The 12,940-nt window shown below is 27.6% G+C and overlaps 1 protein-coding gene across 1 annotated transcript in view; it reads left to right on the forward strand.

The window, feature by feature from the left end:
- Window positions 1–12,940, forward strand: part of LOC107451473 (propionyl-CoA carboxylase alpha chain, mitochondrial) — a 30,858-nt gene that overhangs the window by 8,334 nt on the left and 9,584 nt on the right. Inside the window, exons 4-16 of the mRNA XM_016067580.3 lie at window positions 653–766; window positions 1,862–1,915; window positions 2,002–2,133; window positions 2,307–2,343; window positions 4,728–4,806; window positions 4,977–5,079; window positions 5,591–5,685; window positions 6,588–6,670; window positions 8,858–8,925; window positions 9,601–9,670; window positions 10,101–10,249; window positions 10,873–10,941; window positions 12,800–12,875. Coding sequence (XP_015923066.1) covers window positions 653–766; window positions 1,862–1,915; window positions 2,002–2,133; window positions 2,307–2,343; window positions 4,728–4,806; window positions 4,977–5,079; window positions 5,591–5,685; window positions 6,588–6,670; window positions 8,858–8,925; window positions 9,601–9,670; window positions 10,101–10,249; window positions 10,873–10,941; window positions 12,800–12,875 — 1,129 coding nt within the window. The remainder of the gene's footprint in view (window positions 1–652; window positions 767–1,861; window positions 1,916–2,001; window positions 2,134–2,306; window positions 2,344–4,727; window positions 4,807–4,976; window positions 5,080–5,590; window positions 5,686–6,587; window positions 6,671–8,857; window positions 8,926–9,600; window positions 9,671–10,100; window positions 10,250–10,872; window positions 10,942–12,799; window positions 12,876–12,940) is intronic.

The following is a 12,940-nucleotide window of genomic DNA, read 5'->3' on the forward strand; positions in this document are numbered from 1 at the left end:
TATTATAAATTTAAGGAGAAAACTAGTTTTCATTTTATTGTTAAATAATTCTGTTTTCTTTAAAAGTGAAAATGAAGATCAATTATAACATCAAGAGTTACTATAAAATTCCGTGGCTTAAAAAATTGCAATAAAAATTTAACCAAATGAAAATGTGCTAATAAAGTAATAATATTTAATAATTTAATTATATTTATTTTTAAATAATTAAACTAAACAGAATATTCAGTAGTAAACTAAATAATATAAGTACACAAAATTCATCGAATATAAGTGTACATATTTGTTTAGTAAAATAAAGATAATGTAAATCACAATTCAAAACAAATTAATATAATAAATTATGTAGATTTTAAAATTCCTTATAAAATCTAAATAAATAATATAAAAATAGTTATTTTTTTAAAAATTTTATCTAAACTATTTGTTTATTAGTTATTGATAATAATGGTATTTGTCAGTTTTAGTTTCTTCCATTTCTTTTGGTTTTTTTTCCCCCGGGTCCCGGAAGAAATCTGTTTCTCTCGGGAAAAAAATGCCAACCCTGGATTTATGTAAATTTATTATTTATAAAAATTTTAGTTTGAATGTTGACAATTTTTGTAAATTTACTGTGTGTCTAATAATACTTATTTTTTTTATTTCCTTGAAGCTTCATGTTAAAATGGCTGATGAAGCCTATTGTTTAGGACCTGCACCTACAAATAAAAGCTATTTAAATATGGATGCCATTTTCAAAGTGATAGAAGAAAGTTCAATTCAAGCTGTAAGAGTTTAAACTTTTTTCATTTTGTAAAATCTAAATTATATGACCATTATAGAGTGATAAATTGTTTAATTTGTGGTATGAATTTTGTTATTAAATATTATTTTTGAATAAAACTTTTTTTGAGCTTGCATTTCGATCTTTTACATTTTCATCGATTCAGTATCTAATTAGCATTTATTTTGTAAGTTTTTTTCCCTTAACAAAACACTTGGAAAACTGAAAACTTATATTGATCTATTTTTTTTCCTAAAATCTTTTTTTCTGAATAAATTTAAATTAATGGTTTATATATTATTTTAAATAATTACAAAAAAATAAATAAGATAGATACAATTGATGATAGTTTACTCATTTTACTTTGAATAATTGTATCTTGAAGGAAAAAAATTTAAATTTTCTGAGAAACTGTATCAAACTGCATTATCTTCGAACGGTTTTTAAAAGACTAAACGTCTTTTAAAAAGTAAGTTTTTTTTTTTTTGGCTTAAAAGAAGTGATAAAAGTATTTTGTATAACTTTTTTATGAGAGTACAATCTCAATCTCACCTTCTTTTTTTTCTGTATGATACTTTCTCCAGAAAATAACTGTCAAATTACATTTGATTTTCTATTTCTTTTAACTAATTTAAAATAAATAAATTTAATGAAAAAATTCATTAATTAGATTGTTGTATGAAACAAGGTATAAATTTGCACAAATTACTCAGATGTCAAATAAACAGTCTTGAACTTAAACAAATAGCTTGGTTTCTTTAGTTGTGACTTGTTAAAGAGAAATTGAAATGAAAGAACATGTTTATAGGTAATGGTTTCTCGTAGATAAATAGACTAACAGCACTTATGATAATTCAATTGAGATTATTTGGAATTTCAATCAAGTAAATTCGTCTTTGATAATGTTCATATTAAAAACTGTGTATTTTTAACATCCTTTAATATTACCTTATTATTGTCACACCCTTTAAGGACACCTTATATTTTCTATTTTTAAAATAACTATTTAATCTATTTCCAGGTTAACATATAATTTTTTTTATCAATTTCAATATTTTTTTTATGAGAAATAACTTTGTTGTGTATTTTATTTGTTAGGTTCATCCAGGTTATGGCTTCTTGTCAGAAAATATGGACTTTGCCAAAAAATTGGTACATTCTTATGCTTTAACAAATTTCTTAAAATTCCTAAGGAATGATTATTTATCTTTTATTTCCTTTATTTTGTATTCTTTCAGGAAAAGTTAGGTATTGTTTTCATTGGTCCTAATTCGAAATCTATATCAGCCATGGGAGATAAAATTGAGAGCAAAAAATTAGCAAATAAAGCTCGTGTTAATACTATTCCTGGTTTCGATGGGGTTGTAAAGGTAACTATTCAAAATTTATTTTGTTAGCTTTATTGAATGATGTTCAATGTAATATTTTCACTTCAGAGCTTGTAATGATATATTATTATTTTGAAATTGAACAATGTTTTATTATTAAATTCTATAATTAAATCTTGCTTACAGAAAAATCAATAATTATTAATCCATTGCAGACTCCTGAAGAATGCATCAAAATATCCCAAGAAATAGGTAAACGTTTTTTGAATTAGTAATTGTTTTTTGTATTAATAATTGTAGAGTAACTTACTTATTGCTTGTTGTCTTATGCATCGGCTCCATTAAACTCTCTTTCCATGTCTTTTTTTTTTTTTTTTTTTTTTTTTTTTTTTTTTTTTTGCCTGCATAAATTGGATTTATTCAATGGTGAAGCACTTTAAATATCATTGGACTTGAAAAACTTTGATAATTTTTTTTTATTTTTGATCAAAAGATATGGTTATGCTAAACAAATAATTTTTCTTCAATCATGAAATAAATCAAAACTTTTATAAACCTAATTATCTATATATATGAGTATTTGTTTGTCACTCACTTGTGTCTAAGTTCTTATCACTCCGTCTATGCCAATTTATACTACTATAACTAAGTTATAGAAGTATATCATTGGGGACACTGAAAAACTATTTAGAAATGAAGTAATTTGGAAAATTGTTGAAGCATTACAACTGTGGGGATTATTATGTGCAATTTTCCCTGCTGTTTTTGGTGACTTTTTAAATCTAAACCTTCTTGTGCCAATAAATAATGTATCTAAAAAGAAGGATAAGGTATACTTTGTGCTACATAACTAAAGAACAAAAACCAATTGAAATAAAAGCACAAAAATAAAAATACTATAGTTTTGATTCTATAAACAGGAACTTTCCTTGTTGTCTAAAGTGACAAATGTATTCCTCAGTCTCTTAATCACCATTTGTAGGGCTGTAAGTTTGTTGCGGGAAAAAAGACCCCAAATTCACGGGAAATTTTGAAAATTACACAAATTCTAAACATAAAAAAATTTATTATATGAATGAGGCAAAAGACAGAAATTGCGCAAATAATAAAAAAAGCTTAAAAATATACAACAAAAGTATTTCTTTGAATTTCAAGCAATATTAATATTTTTATTTAAATGAGCAGAATTTTGGTACAAAGTATTGTACATTGTCAGATTATTCTTATTTATCCTTCGTCTTTCATCACTTAATACATTTTTATACTTAGAAAACGATCTTTCTGCGTCAACGCTGTTTTTTGTCACCGACAAACTTGGAATTGCCAATTTTGGAGTGTTCGGTCTTAGATTTCCAAAACTCAATCAATTTTCCTTCACCAACGCCCAATTCCTTTACCGTTGCTTTGTAAGAAGTAATTGCAGTGAAAACTCAAACATTCTACATTCAAACTATTAGTTACAAGTCCCTACTAACTACTAGTCCCCCCCTTCATCTAAGAAACTGAGCCATATTTAAGAAATCACAAGATGCCGCCTAGGAAAAATTAACTGGATATGTAGAAAGGCAGTAGAAATTTCATTGCCCAGTGCAATAGCGTGTATAACAATTTTTCTGTCAAAGATTTGATTTATAACATTTTCCTTCTGTTGTAATTCCTATTTCTTTTGTACTCTTACAGACTTCAGGAAGGTAATTACTCTCCCTAAGTGTAGAAAGACCACCTTAGTTGACAAGATTGTGATTATCTCTTATCTCTGAACTATTTTCATGTCATTTTACTATTGATTCACTCCCCTAAATATCTAATCAATTTTACATGTTCAATTTAAGGTTCAGGAAAATAAAAAATTCTGTTTAATAAAAATAATAAATGGAAAAAAAAATCAAATTTTGAGCAATTTTCACGCAAGTCAAGACATATTGAGAAATTCGCGGATTTTAGGAAAAAAGATGACAATTTTGCGGAAATTCGCGCCGCGACAAACCTGCAGCCCTAACCATTTGGTATTTAAACACTGAAAAAGGTTCTGGTTTATGGAACCAAAATTATAGTATAGTGTAACTTTCAGGACAACTCCTCTTGACATCAGTCTCGCATCATGTGGGGTACCATAATTATGAGAATAAATCACTTCAAATAGGGGTGTTGGGTGAATAGTTTTGTCTTTATCTTGGCATAGGTCAACGTGAGTAAACCAATCGACACCTTAATACTTCTATTGCACCCCTATTAGAAATGTGTTCTAGTTTTTACCATAGCAGCAGACAGCCCCAAACTCTTAGTCTGGAGGAGTTCTCCTCAAAGCTGCACTATATGTCCACTTCTGTCCTTAAACCTGTGCTTTATTTCAGATTGTTTTTATGTCTTCTTTTAAATAATGCATTGCTTGCTCTTTTGTTTTTTTAAATTTTACACTACAGCCTTAAAAGAACAAATTTTAGAATTATGTATAAAATAGAAAAAAAAATTAAGTATGCTGACTTTTTGTCAAAAAAAGCAGATTTTGTTATTTTTTTCAAATTTTAAATAAAGTATGCTATAATTTGTTTTAAATTGTAAACACTTTGAAAAATAAATAAATGGGGTTTTAATCCTGTGTTTAAAACTGTATATTTTACAAATTTATGTTTCAGGCTATCCCGTAATGATCAAAGCATCTGCTGGTGGTGGTGGGAAAGGAATGCGAATTGCTTGGAATGATAAAGAAGCTCTGTAATTATAGCATTTCTTTTGGTATTTTACTTAAAATAATGGAGTTTCATCAAAAATTATATTTTTATTTTCATGATAGTAACTGTTCTCTCACATTTGTTTTATCTTTGCTGAGCAATGTCACAAATTTTGAAACATTTCTTCTAACTGTAACCAATCGAATTTTTTAGGGATGGCTTTAGGTTTTCTACAGAAGAAGCAAAATCAAGTTTTGGAGATGACCGCTTATTAGTTGAAAAATTTGTTGACAATCCTAGGCATATTGAAATACAAGTAATGTTTTCATTGTTGTATTATATATTTGAATGATTTTTGTATAAAATTTAAAATAATTAAATATTATGAGAAAAAAAAAGTTTTTTTTTTTCAGCAGGAATATGTAGCAATTTTTAGCTATCTAGAAATAAAGTTGTTGAAATGAACAAGAAAATAATGCTATTTCTTAAAGAAATAAAAATAGATACTGTCATTTTTTTCAAAGAAAATTAAAAATGATTTACAGTTATAAAAGAAATAAAAATTCAGCTGAAATATGCTATTTTTATTCATAGTGTAAAATCAGCAGTAAATAATTCTTTCGTATAGTATACTTCATATTATTTCATTGAAAATTTGGAACTTATTTTTCAATATTATTCCTATTGAATACTAAACTATGTGTATTTTAATGTTACATTAATAGTTCCTAGTAATAAAATATTTTTTTAGTTAATAAATACAGCAAAGTATAGTAGTTTCTGCTAAATGTTATGTTTTATAAATTAAACAATATTTATTTATTTAGGTTTTGTGTGATAAATATGGAAATGCAGTATATCTGAATGAGAGGGAATGTTCCATCCAACGAAGAAATCAGAAAGTTATTGAAGAAGCTCCTAGGTAAAGTAATTATTTATCACCCACAAGAGAACCTTTACACAAAATTGTAGTTTTTATGCTTTCTGATATTTATGTTAGGGAATTCTCTACAATTTTCTCAAAAAATGATTAATTGAAATTGCTGCATTTTTTTTTCTGGGGAACAGTTCAAGCCTTCTGATACATCCACTTATGAACAATTTACTAATATTACTTCTCATTTATCACTTTTCTTCTTATTTATCACTTTTCTTCTATAGAAAAAAGATTCAAAAGACAGTTTTTTTTTATCTGAATGGAATTTTAAGTGATAGAAAAGTTTAATTTTATGTTGCCTAGTTTTTCTTAGTGCAGTTAACATACTTTAAGAATCAGACTGAACTTGTTTTGCTATATACCCAATTTCAATCATAATATTTCAAAAATAGATCATTTCAATAAAAAATATACCATATGTATGAATTCTATCAGTCATTATTTCACTTTTTCTTATGCCTATTTCTAATGTCCTTTTATATTAAATACATTTTATTTATTCATTTATTAAAAAAAACTGCTTTCTAATATGTCTAATTACGTTTTGAAATATGTACCTGCTCTTTAATTTGTTATTCTTATTGCTCTAATTTTTTAATTTTGAAAATGAACTTTGCTTTGATAATTTCTAAATTAACACATAGCTATACTAACATTTCTACATCTTTTTTTTATTTCATTTTCATGCTTCTTACTAAAATGCTTATGCAGCTTTGCTATATGTGAGAATCCAGACATAAGATCACTAATAATGCATGATTACCACATTTAACCAAAACATAGGTAGGTTTTCCTTTCCTTTATTCTAATAACAGTTTTGTGATTTTAATTATCTTTTTTAAGTAATTTTATATTATTTTCTAATTTTTCATTTTAACTCATTTCAGTACATTTGTTGATCCAAAGCTACGGCAGGCTATGGGTGAGCAAGCAGTTGCTCTTGCACAAGCTGTAGGATATGACTCAGCTGGTAATTGGTTTCAATAAATATTTCAAATTCAATACTTTTATTATTGTTCTTATTTTATCACTTTACCTTCAAAATGTATATCATTCTCAGTTAGCAAAGGCATTCTTTGCCCCCAGGGAATTTTATTTTTACATATAAAGTCTGAGAAATGTCTGATAATATTGCACCATTTCTGAAAAACAACCAGTTTTTGGAATTCATGGTAACAATAAATTGCCAGTGAGGTTTAAAGTGAATAAATATAACATATATCCCAATTGTTTCTTCTAAAATTTTTAGCGCTATATTCCTAGATTTATTAAAACATGAAAAGACTCAAATAATCTTTATTTTACAATTTCTATTTTTTTCTTAAAAATAACCATATTTGCAGTTCAATACTGTTCTTCAGTTTCTATTTAAAAACTTAGTTGTGCAAGCTCTGTCTCGCCAGAAAGAAAAACTCTGCTTTGTTCTAAATATATTTCTATTTCTTCTCTTTTTATGATGAGGAATAAAACAACTTCATGCATTTATTTTATGTTTGCCTTATATCTATAGCACAAATAGACTTTATTATTTTTATTTTATAACTGTTGTTGAACAGCCAACCCAATTTTGGGTTTACGACTACTAATGTTCAACTCCGTAGCCTTGTAATTTTGAATCGATCCAGAAGACAAGGGTACTCCTGAATCAGTACCTCCAGAGGTATTGATTTGTTATGGGAACATGGAGGACTTCATGACTTGTCAGATTTAACGTGCATCTGTCTCCATTTACTACACGGGCAGTCTTCGGACGGGGGGAATCGAACCCACGACCTCTAGGACATAGGCCCAGTGCCCTACCAACCAGGCTATCCCGGCCCTAAATAGACTTTATTGTAAAATTTGAGATTTAAGACGTTTATTTTTGCCATTGGTAGTATGAAGCAAAAATAGGAAATGTTGGTACTAGCCAGTTGTAGTATTTTTTATTATTTCAAAAAATTTTCAAAACTTGAAAATATTGAAGGATTTAAAAGACAGGTGATGTTACTAATGTAGGGCATTTATTTTGAAGCGTTACTAAAATTATGATAAATATTATAAGGTTCATTTCTAAAATGAAGTAAAATTTCAAGAAGCAAGGTTGAAATTAAATAATTTCCGGAGTATTATAATAAATTCATAACAAATCCTCATATAGTGAATCCATATTTAATTTTAAAAAAAATAATAAAATACACATGAGCATTATTTTTGATTTAAAAAGTGGCAATCAGATATTGACTGGCAGATAATATTTTATTCATTATATGTAATATTTAGTCGCCTTGTAGACGATGATGAAGACGATTAATTTGCCCCATAATTAACAGGTATGCCCTGAACCTGCACTGAGAATTTCTCCCTCATTTAGGGCAACCGTTTTCAAGCTCTACGGCAAGATTGCCCATGAGCAGTGGCGCGCTGCTGACGGTCAGGGACAAGCTAAGGAGCTGAATCAAGACTGTCCTAGTGTACGTCAAAAGGAGTTCTTAAAGCTTAATAGAAACAGTATAAGAAAGATCATAGGTCTTCTTACTGGTCACTGTATCCTCAGGAGACACCTAAACATTATGGGAATAGAATCCAATTCTCTTTGTCGGGGATGTCATCTAGAAGAAGAGACATCGCGACACATACTTTGTGATTGTGATGTCTATTCTGCTCAAAGATTTGAGCATCTAGGGCAGCATTGCGTCAATGCCTGGGAACTGCAAGATGTTCCTGTAAGGTGCTTGCTGAACTTTATTTCAGCTATAGGGCTTTCTTGCTAATCACGACTAGGGTTTGGGTACAATAGACCTCTGGTCGATGTGCCCTGCTCGTCAGAGCTGCCCAAGCTCTAAGTCTAACGTCTAACAGGTATTGTTTTTTTTTAATATCAGTAATCAATAATTTTAAAATTATTGATGTGAAATTTAACATTTTTTTTTATATATTTACCTTTACATTGGGTTATTTCATTACATAAATTGCTCTAAAATTTGATGCTATCTTAATATGTTTTCATGTGATATATTTTTGACATTGTTTGTTTGTATTACTGTCTTTCTATTATTTTTAAACATTTTTATATTAATTTAAAATCATTCATTCAGATTAAATTAAACATGTTATGTTTCTTTATCTTTCTTTCCTTAATCTGTTTAAAATTGAAATTCACTTTACAATTTTTAAGGTACTGTTGAATTCTTGGTTGACTCAAAAAAGAACTTTTACTTCCTGGAAATGAACACTAGATTACAGGTGAGATTTCGAAGCAAAAAAAATTATAAACACTAAAGCATTTTAAGGCTGTTTTACGCAGTTTATTTAAGTTTTCCAGTATTACTTGCACCATTGTTATCTTAATACCATTATTTTTAGATAATCAATTATTTGGTTACGGGTGATAATGAGAAATTTTCATCATGTGGTTATCCTCTGCTGCTAAACAGGGAACATTCCTTGTTTTTTATCACTAAACTTTTTATTGCAGAATGTTTCTTTATTTTTATATCTCTAGTAATCAGTAATTATGAAAGTAACTTCTAACCCTTTTAAAATATAATCAGTGGTCGAAAATAACACGCTACAAGAAGCAAAACTACTGTAGTAGCTTTTTTTTTGTAGTTTGTGTCAATGAAAAAGGCGTAACTACCACTACGATTATTAAACATCAATTCACTGGTATATAAGACATGCTAACTTGAATCAATCTTGAGATACCTTTTGGTAGATGAAGGTTGGCATAGTCGATAACTCGCCCCCCCCCCATAGTATCAATTATATATTATTTAAGTTGAACATTTTATTCCTAATAAATTAGCTATTATTATTTCATACTATAATTTAAGTGTCAGAAAAACTAACTGTTAATGAATTTTGAAGAAGTAGGTCAGTTCAAAAATGTTTGATCATTATTTTATTTACATTTCATAGGTTGAACATCCTATTACAGAATGCATAACTGGTATTGATTTAGTTCAGCAAATGATTAGAGTAGCAAAAGGTAAATAATGCTTTTATTTTGTTTTTCTTATCCTTTTGTATTATTTATTTTAGTGTTTTACAGTTATGGATTATTATTTTCAGTTTGTCTTAAAAAATTTATCTAATTTTTAAATTATCCCATTTATACTTTGCATCTTTTTCTTAAAATACTTCTTGAGCTTACCCATTTATACCTGCATCCTTTCTTTAATACTTTGTTTTTTTTTTACAAATTTTTGCATCTTTATTTCTTTTAAATTTTGTAAATGATGTCATGTATTTAACTTTCTGTCGATAATTGCACCCTTTAAATTTGGCACAAAAGTAATTTAATGTTTACTTAAATGCACCAAATAAACTTAAAATAACAATATATTGTCACCACAAAACAAAAAAAAAAGTATATCTGTATGTGAAATATATGACAGAGATTTGATGTTCTTTTTCAGGTCACCAACTGAGAATAAAGCAAAGTGATGTTGGCATACATGGTTGGGCCATTGAATCCAGAGTGTATGCAGAAGATCCCTATAAAAACTTTGGTCTACCCTCTGTTGGACGATTATACAAGTACATCGAACCTTTACATCTTCCCAATGTAATAATAAAACTTATTTAATCTATGAAAATTTTGAACTTTTTTAGGGGAAAAAATAAACTTACAAATTAGAGTGACTGATTAATGGAATAAAAGCTTATACCAATAAGTCTAAACAATGTGAATAAAACAAAACTAATGACACAAAAACTAACATTCTGTTTTGGTTTTATGAACAAGAACTTTCCTCTGTGTCAAAGCACAGTATGACACAAGAAAACATAAGACAAAAAAGTAGTATATTGAGTTTTATTTTAAGAAATTATAAATTGAACTTCTTCAACTTAAAGATATGAAAAATATCATTAAATACTACCTTTATATGACTCATAGTATTGATTTTTTTTAATTACATTAGCTATCAAACTGCACTGATACATAATAGCAGGAAATTTTAATTATATTATTTTTACTGAATTGTAATTAATGAAATAAATTTAAATGCATGTATGTTATGTTTGAATAATAATTTTTAAAAAAAAAGCCAATAAGACTGGCGTTTTTTAATGAAAACCGACCGACCTGGCCTTTTTCAGGGAGGGCTGGCTTTTTTGCAACCCTGCTGAAGATAAAAACAAATCTTGGCACACTGCTATATTAATGTATTTTGTTTCATCTTATAGGTCAGGTGTGACAGTGGAATTCAAGAAGGCAGTGAAATAAGTATCTTTTATGATCCTATGATTTGCAAGGTTAGTTCTTATTTTTTATAAATGTTACTGAAGTAAATTTTACATGACTTTCCTCCAGTTTAAACTCCTGTATGTTTGTTGATTTTACATGATTTTTTAAAATGTTTTTATATTAATTTATTTATTTATTTATTTATTTTGAGATGATAAAAATTACAATAAGATACAGTGGTTTTGTTAAACATACATATTTAAAGGGGGGGGGGGAATTTCTGCTGCAAAATGTTTGAAACTAAATCAACTTTATCTTAATGCTATTTTAAGAAATTTAATAATATTTACTATACCTACATTACATTATCAATATTTTATAAATTTTAACCTTCATTGTGAATATAAATATTGATAAAAATGTTACATTAGTTAGTTTTTTAATGTAGAAATAATGTTAATAGGGTACTATATTCATTTCCATGGCAGTATTAAATGGAAACACTTTTATTAAATGGAAACTGTATAAAACTGAAGCAACATAAAAAAAATATGAATAACTTGGGCAAGAAACACAGAATGGGAAATATAGAGGAATGTTAATATAGAAGAATAACATAATATAGAAGAATCAAGTGCATTTGACTCAAATTTTTAATGTTCTATCTAATGTAGTAGTTATTGATTGACTCTAGTCTTTTTTATTCGAATATTCACACAAAAATGTACAATATTTTTTATTATTAAAACAGTATTTTTTTACGTTTAAATGTTATGTTATGCTTTAATGTTATGAAATGCACACGTAAGTAAAATTTTTACTAATGCCTCTTTAAATACAAAGAAAGGAATGTGAAAGAAAAATAATTTTTGCCACATAAAATTTTAAATTAAAAAAATTACTATAAGAAAAGTTAGATTTTCTTAATTTTTGCAGCTTTTTCGTGATATAAATTTGTAAAACATCGTTATTTATCATAAAATCATTTAAGTAAAGAGAAGAAATTGTTGTTTCCATCAGCTTTAAAAAAAACCCTTAAAGTGAACAAATGAGTTATTTCAAATCAAAGTTTTACTGTATCTCTTTCCTAATAATTTGTGCATTATGCAATTTTGTTAAATTCTAAATAAAAATCGTCCTAAGTTGCACTAAAAAAATTGTTTTAAAAAATATTTCATGTGTTTACTTATTTTTTAAATAAACATTATATGTACACTTAACATAACAGCCATATTTTTGTTTAATGTTTGTTTCATTTTCAGTCATCATGTTAATTTTTAATTTTATTTGTAAATATTTAGTAATCAGCCTTTCATCCCTTCAGTGGGTCGATGAATGAGTACCAAGCATGCTTGGGAACTAAACACTGGGGGTTCCGCGTTCGGCTGACCACCTGACCGGAACATCTGCTCCTGCACCCCAGAGCCCAAGGTCAAGCTAACTGAGATGGGCACAGTAGGCCTTGGCCCTCTATGGCCTTGACCCTCTATGTCGAACCGCTGAGTTTAGTTTTAAATATTTAGTAAAAATCAAACAATACTGTTCATTGACTGCTAGCTATTATATGTTATTAATACTTAAATTTTAATTCAAATTTAAAGAAATAGTAATAAGTAATGAAAGTATATCTTATCAGAGATTAGAACACTGAGTAAGCAACAAATTGATTAGAAAATTCTTGTAAGTTCGATCAATTTCTAATTCTAAGATTTTGGATTTCTAAATTATAAAAAGTTAATTGCTTGTCTTTTCTTTCTCTACAACCAATAGTATATAGGCAGTTGTAGTACAGTTTCTTAACCATTTTATATTTTTCCTAACTTCTAATTAGAAACTTTTTTTCAATTCAAATATGCTAACTTTTTTTCTTTAACAAAGTATTTTAAAATAACTTTCTATTTTTCTAATTGCATATATATATTTCAGCTTATTACTTATGGTCCAACAAGAAATGCTGCTATCAACACAATGATTGATGCTTTGGATGCATATGTTATTCGAGGTAATGAACAACTGGAGATATGCTATTTGTAATTTATTGCATGCACTACGTGTTTCAGAAACAGC

Source organism: Parasteatoda tepidariorum, chromosome 1 (assembly GCF_043381705.1).
Source record: "Parasteatoda tepidariorum isolate YZ-2023 chromosome 1, CAS_Ptep_4.0, whole genome shotgun sequence".
NCBI classification, from domain to species: Eukaryota; Metazoa; Arthropoda; class Arachnida; order Araneae; family Theridiidae; genus Parasteatoda; species Parasteatoda tepidariorum.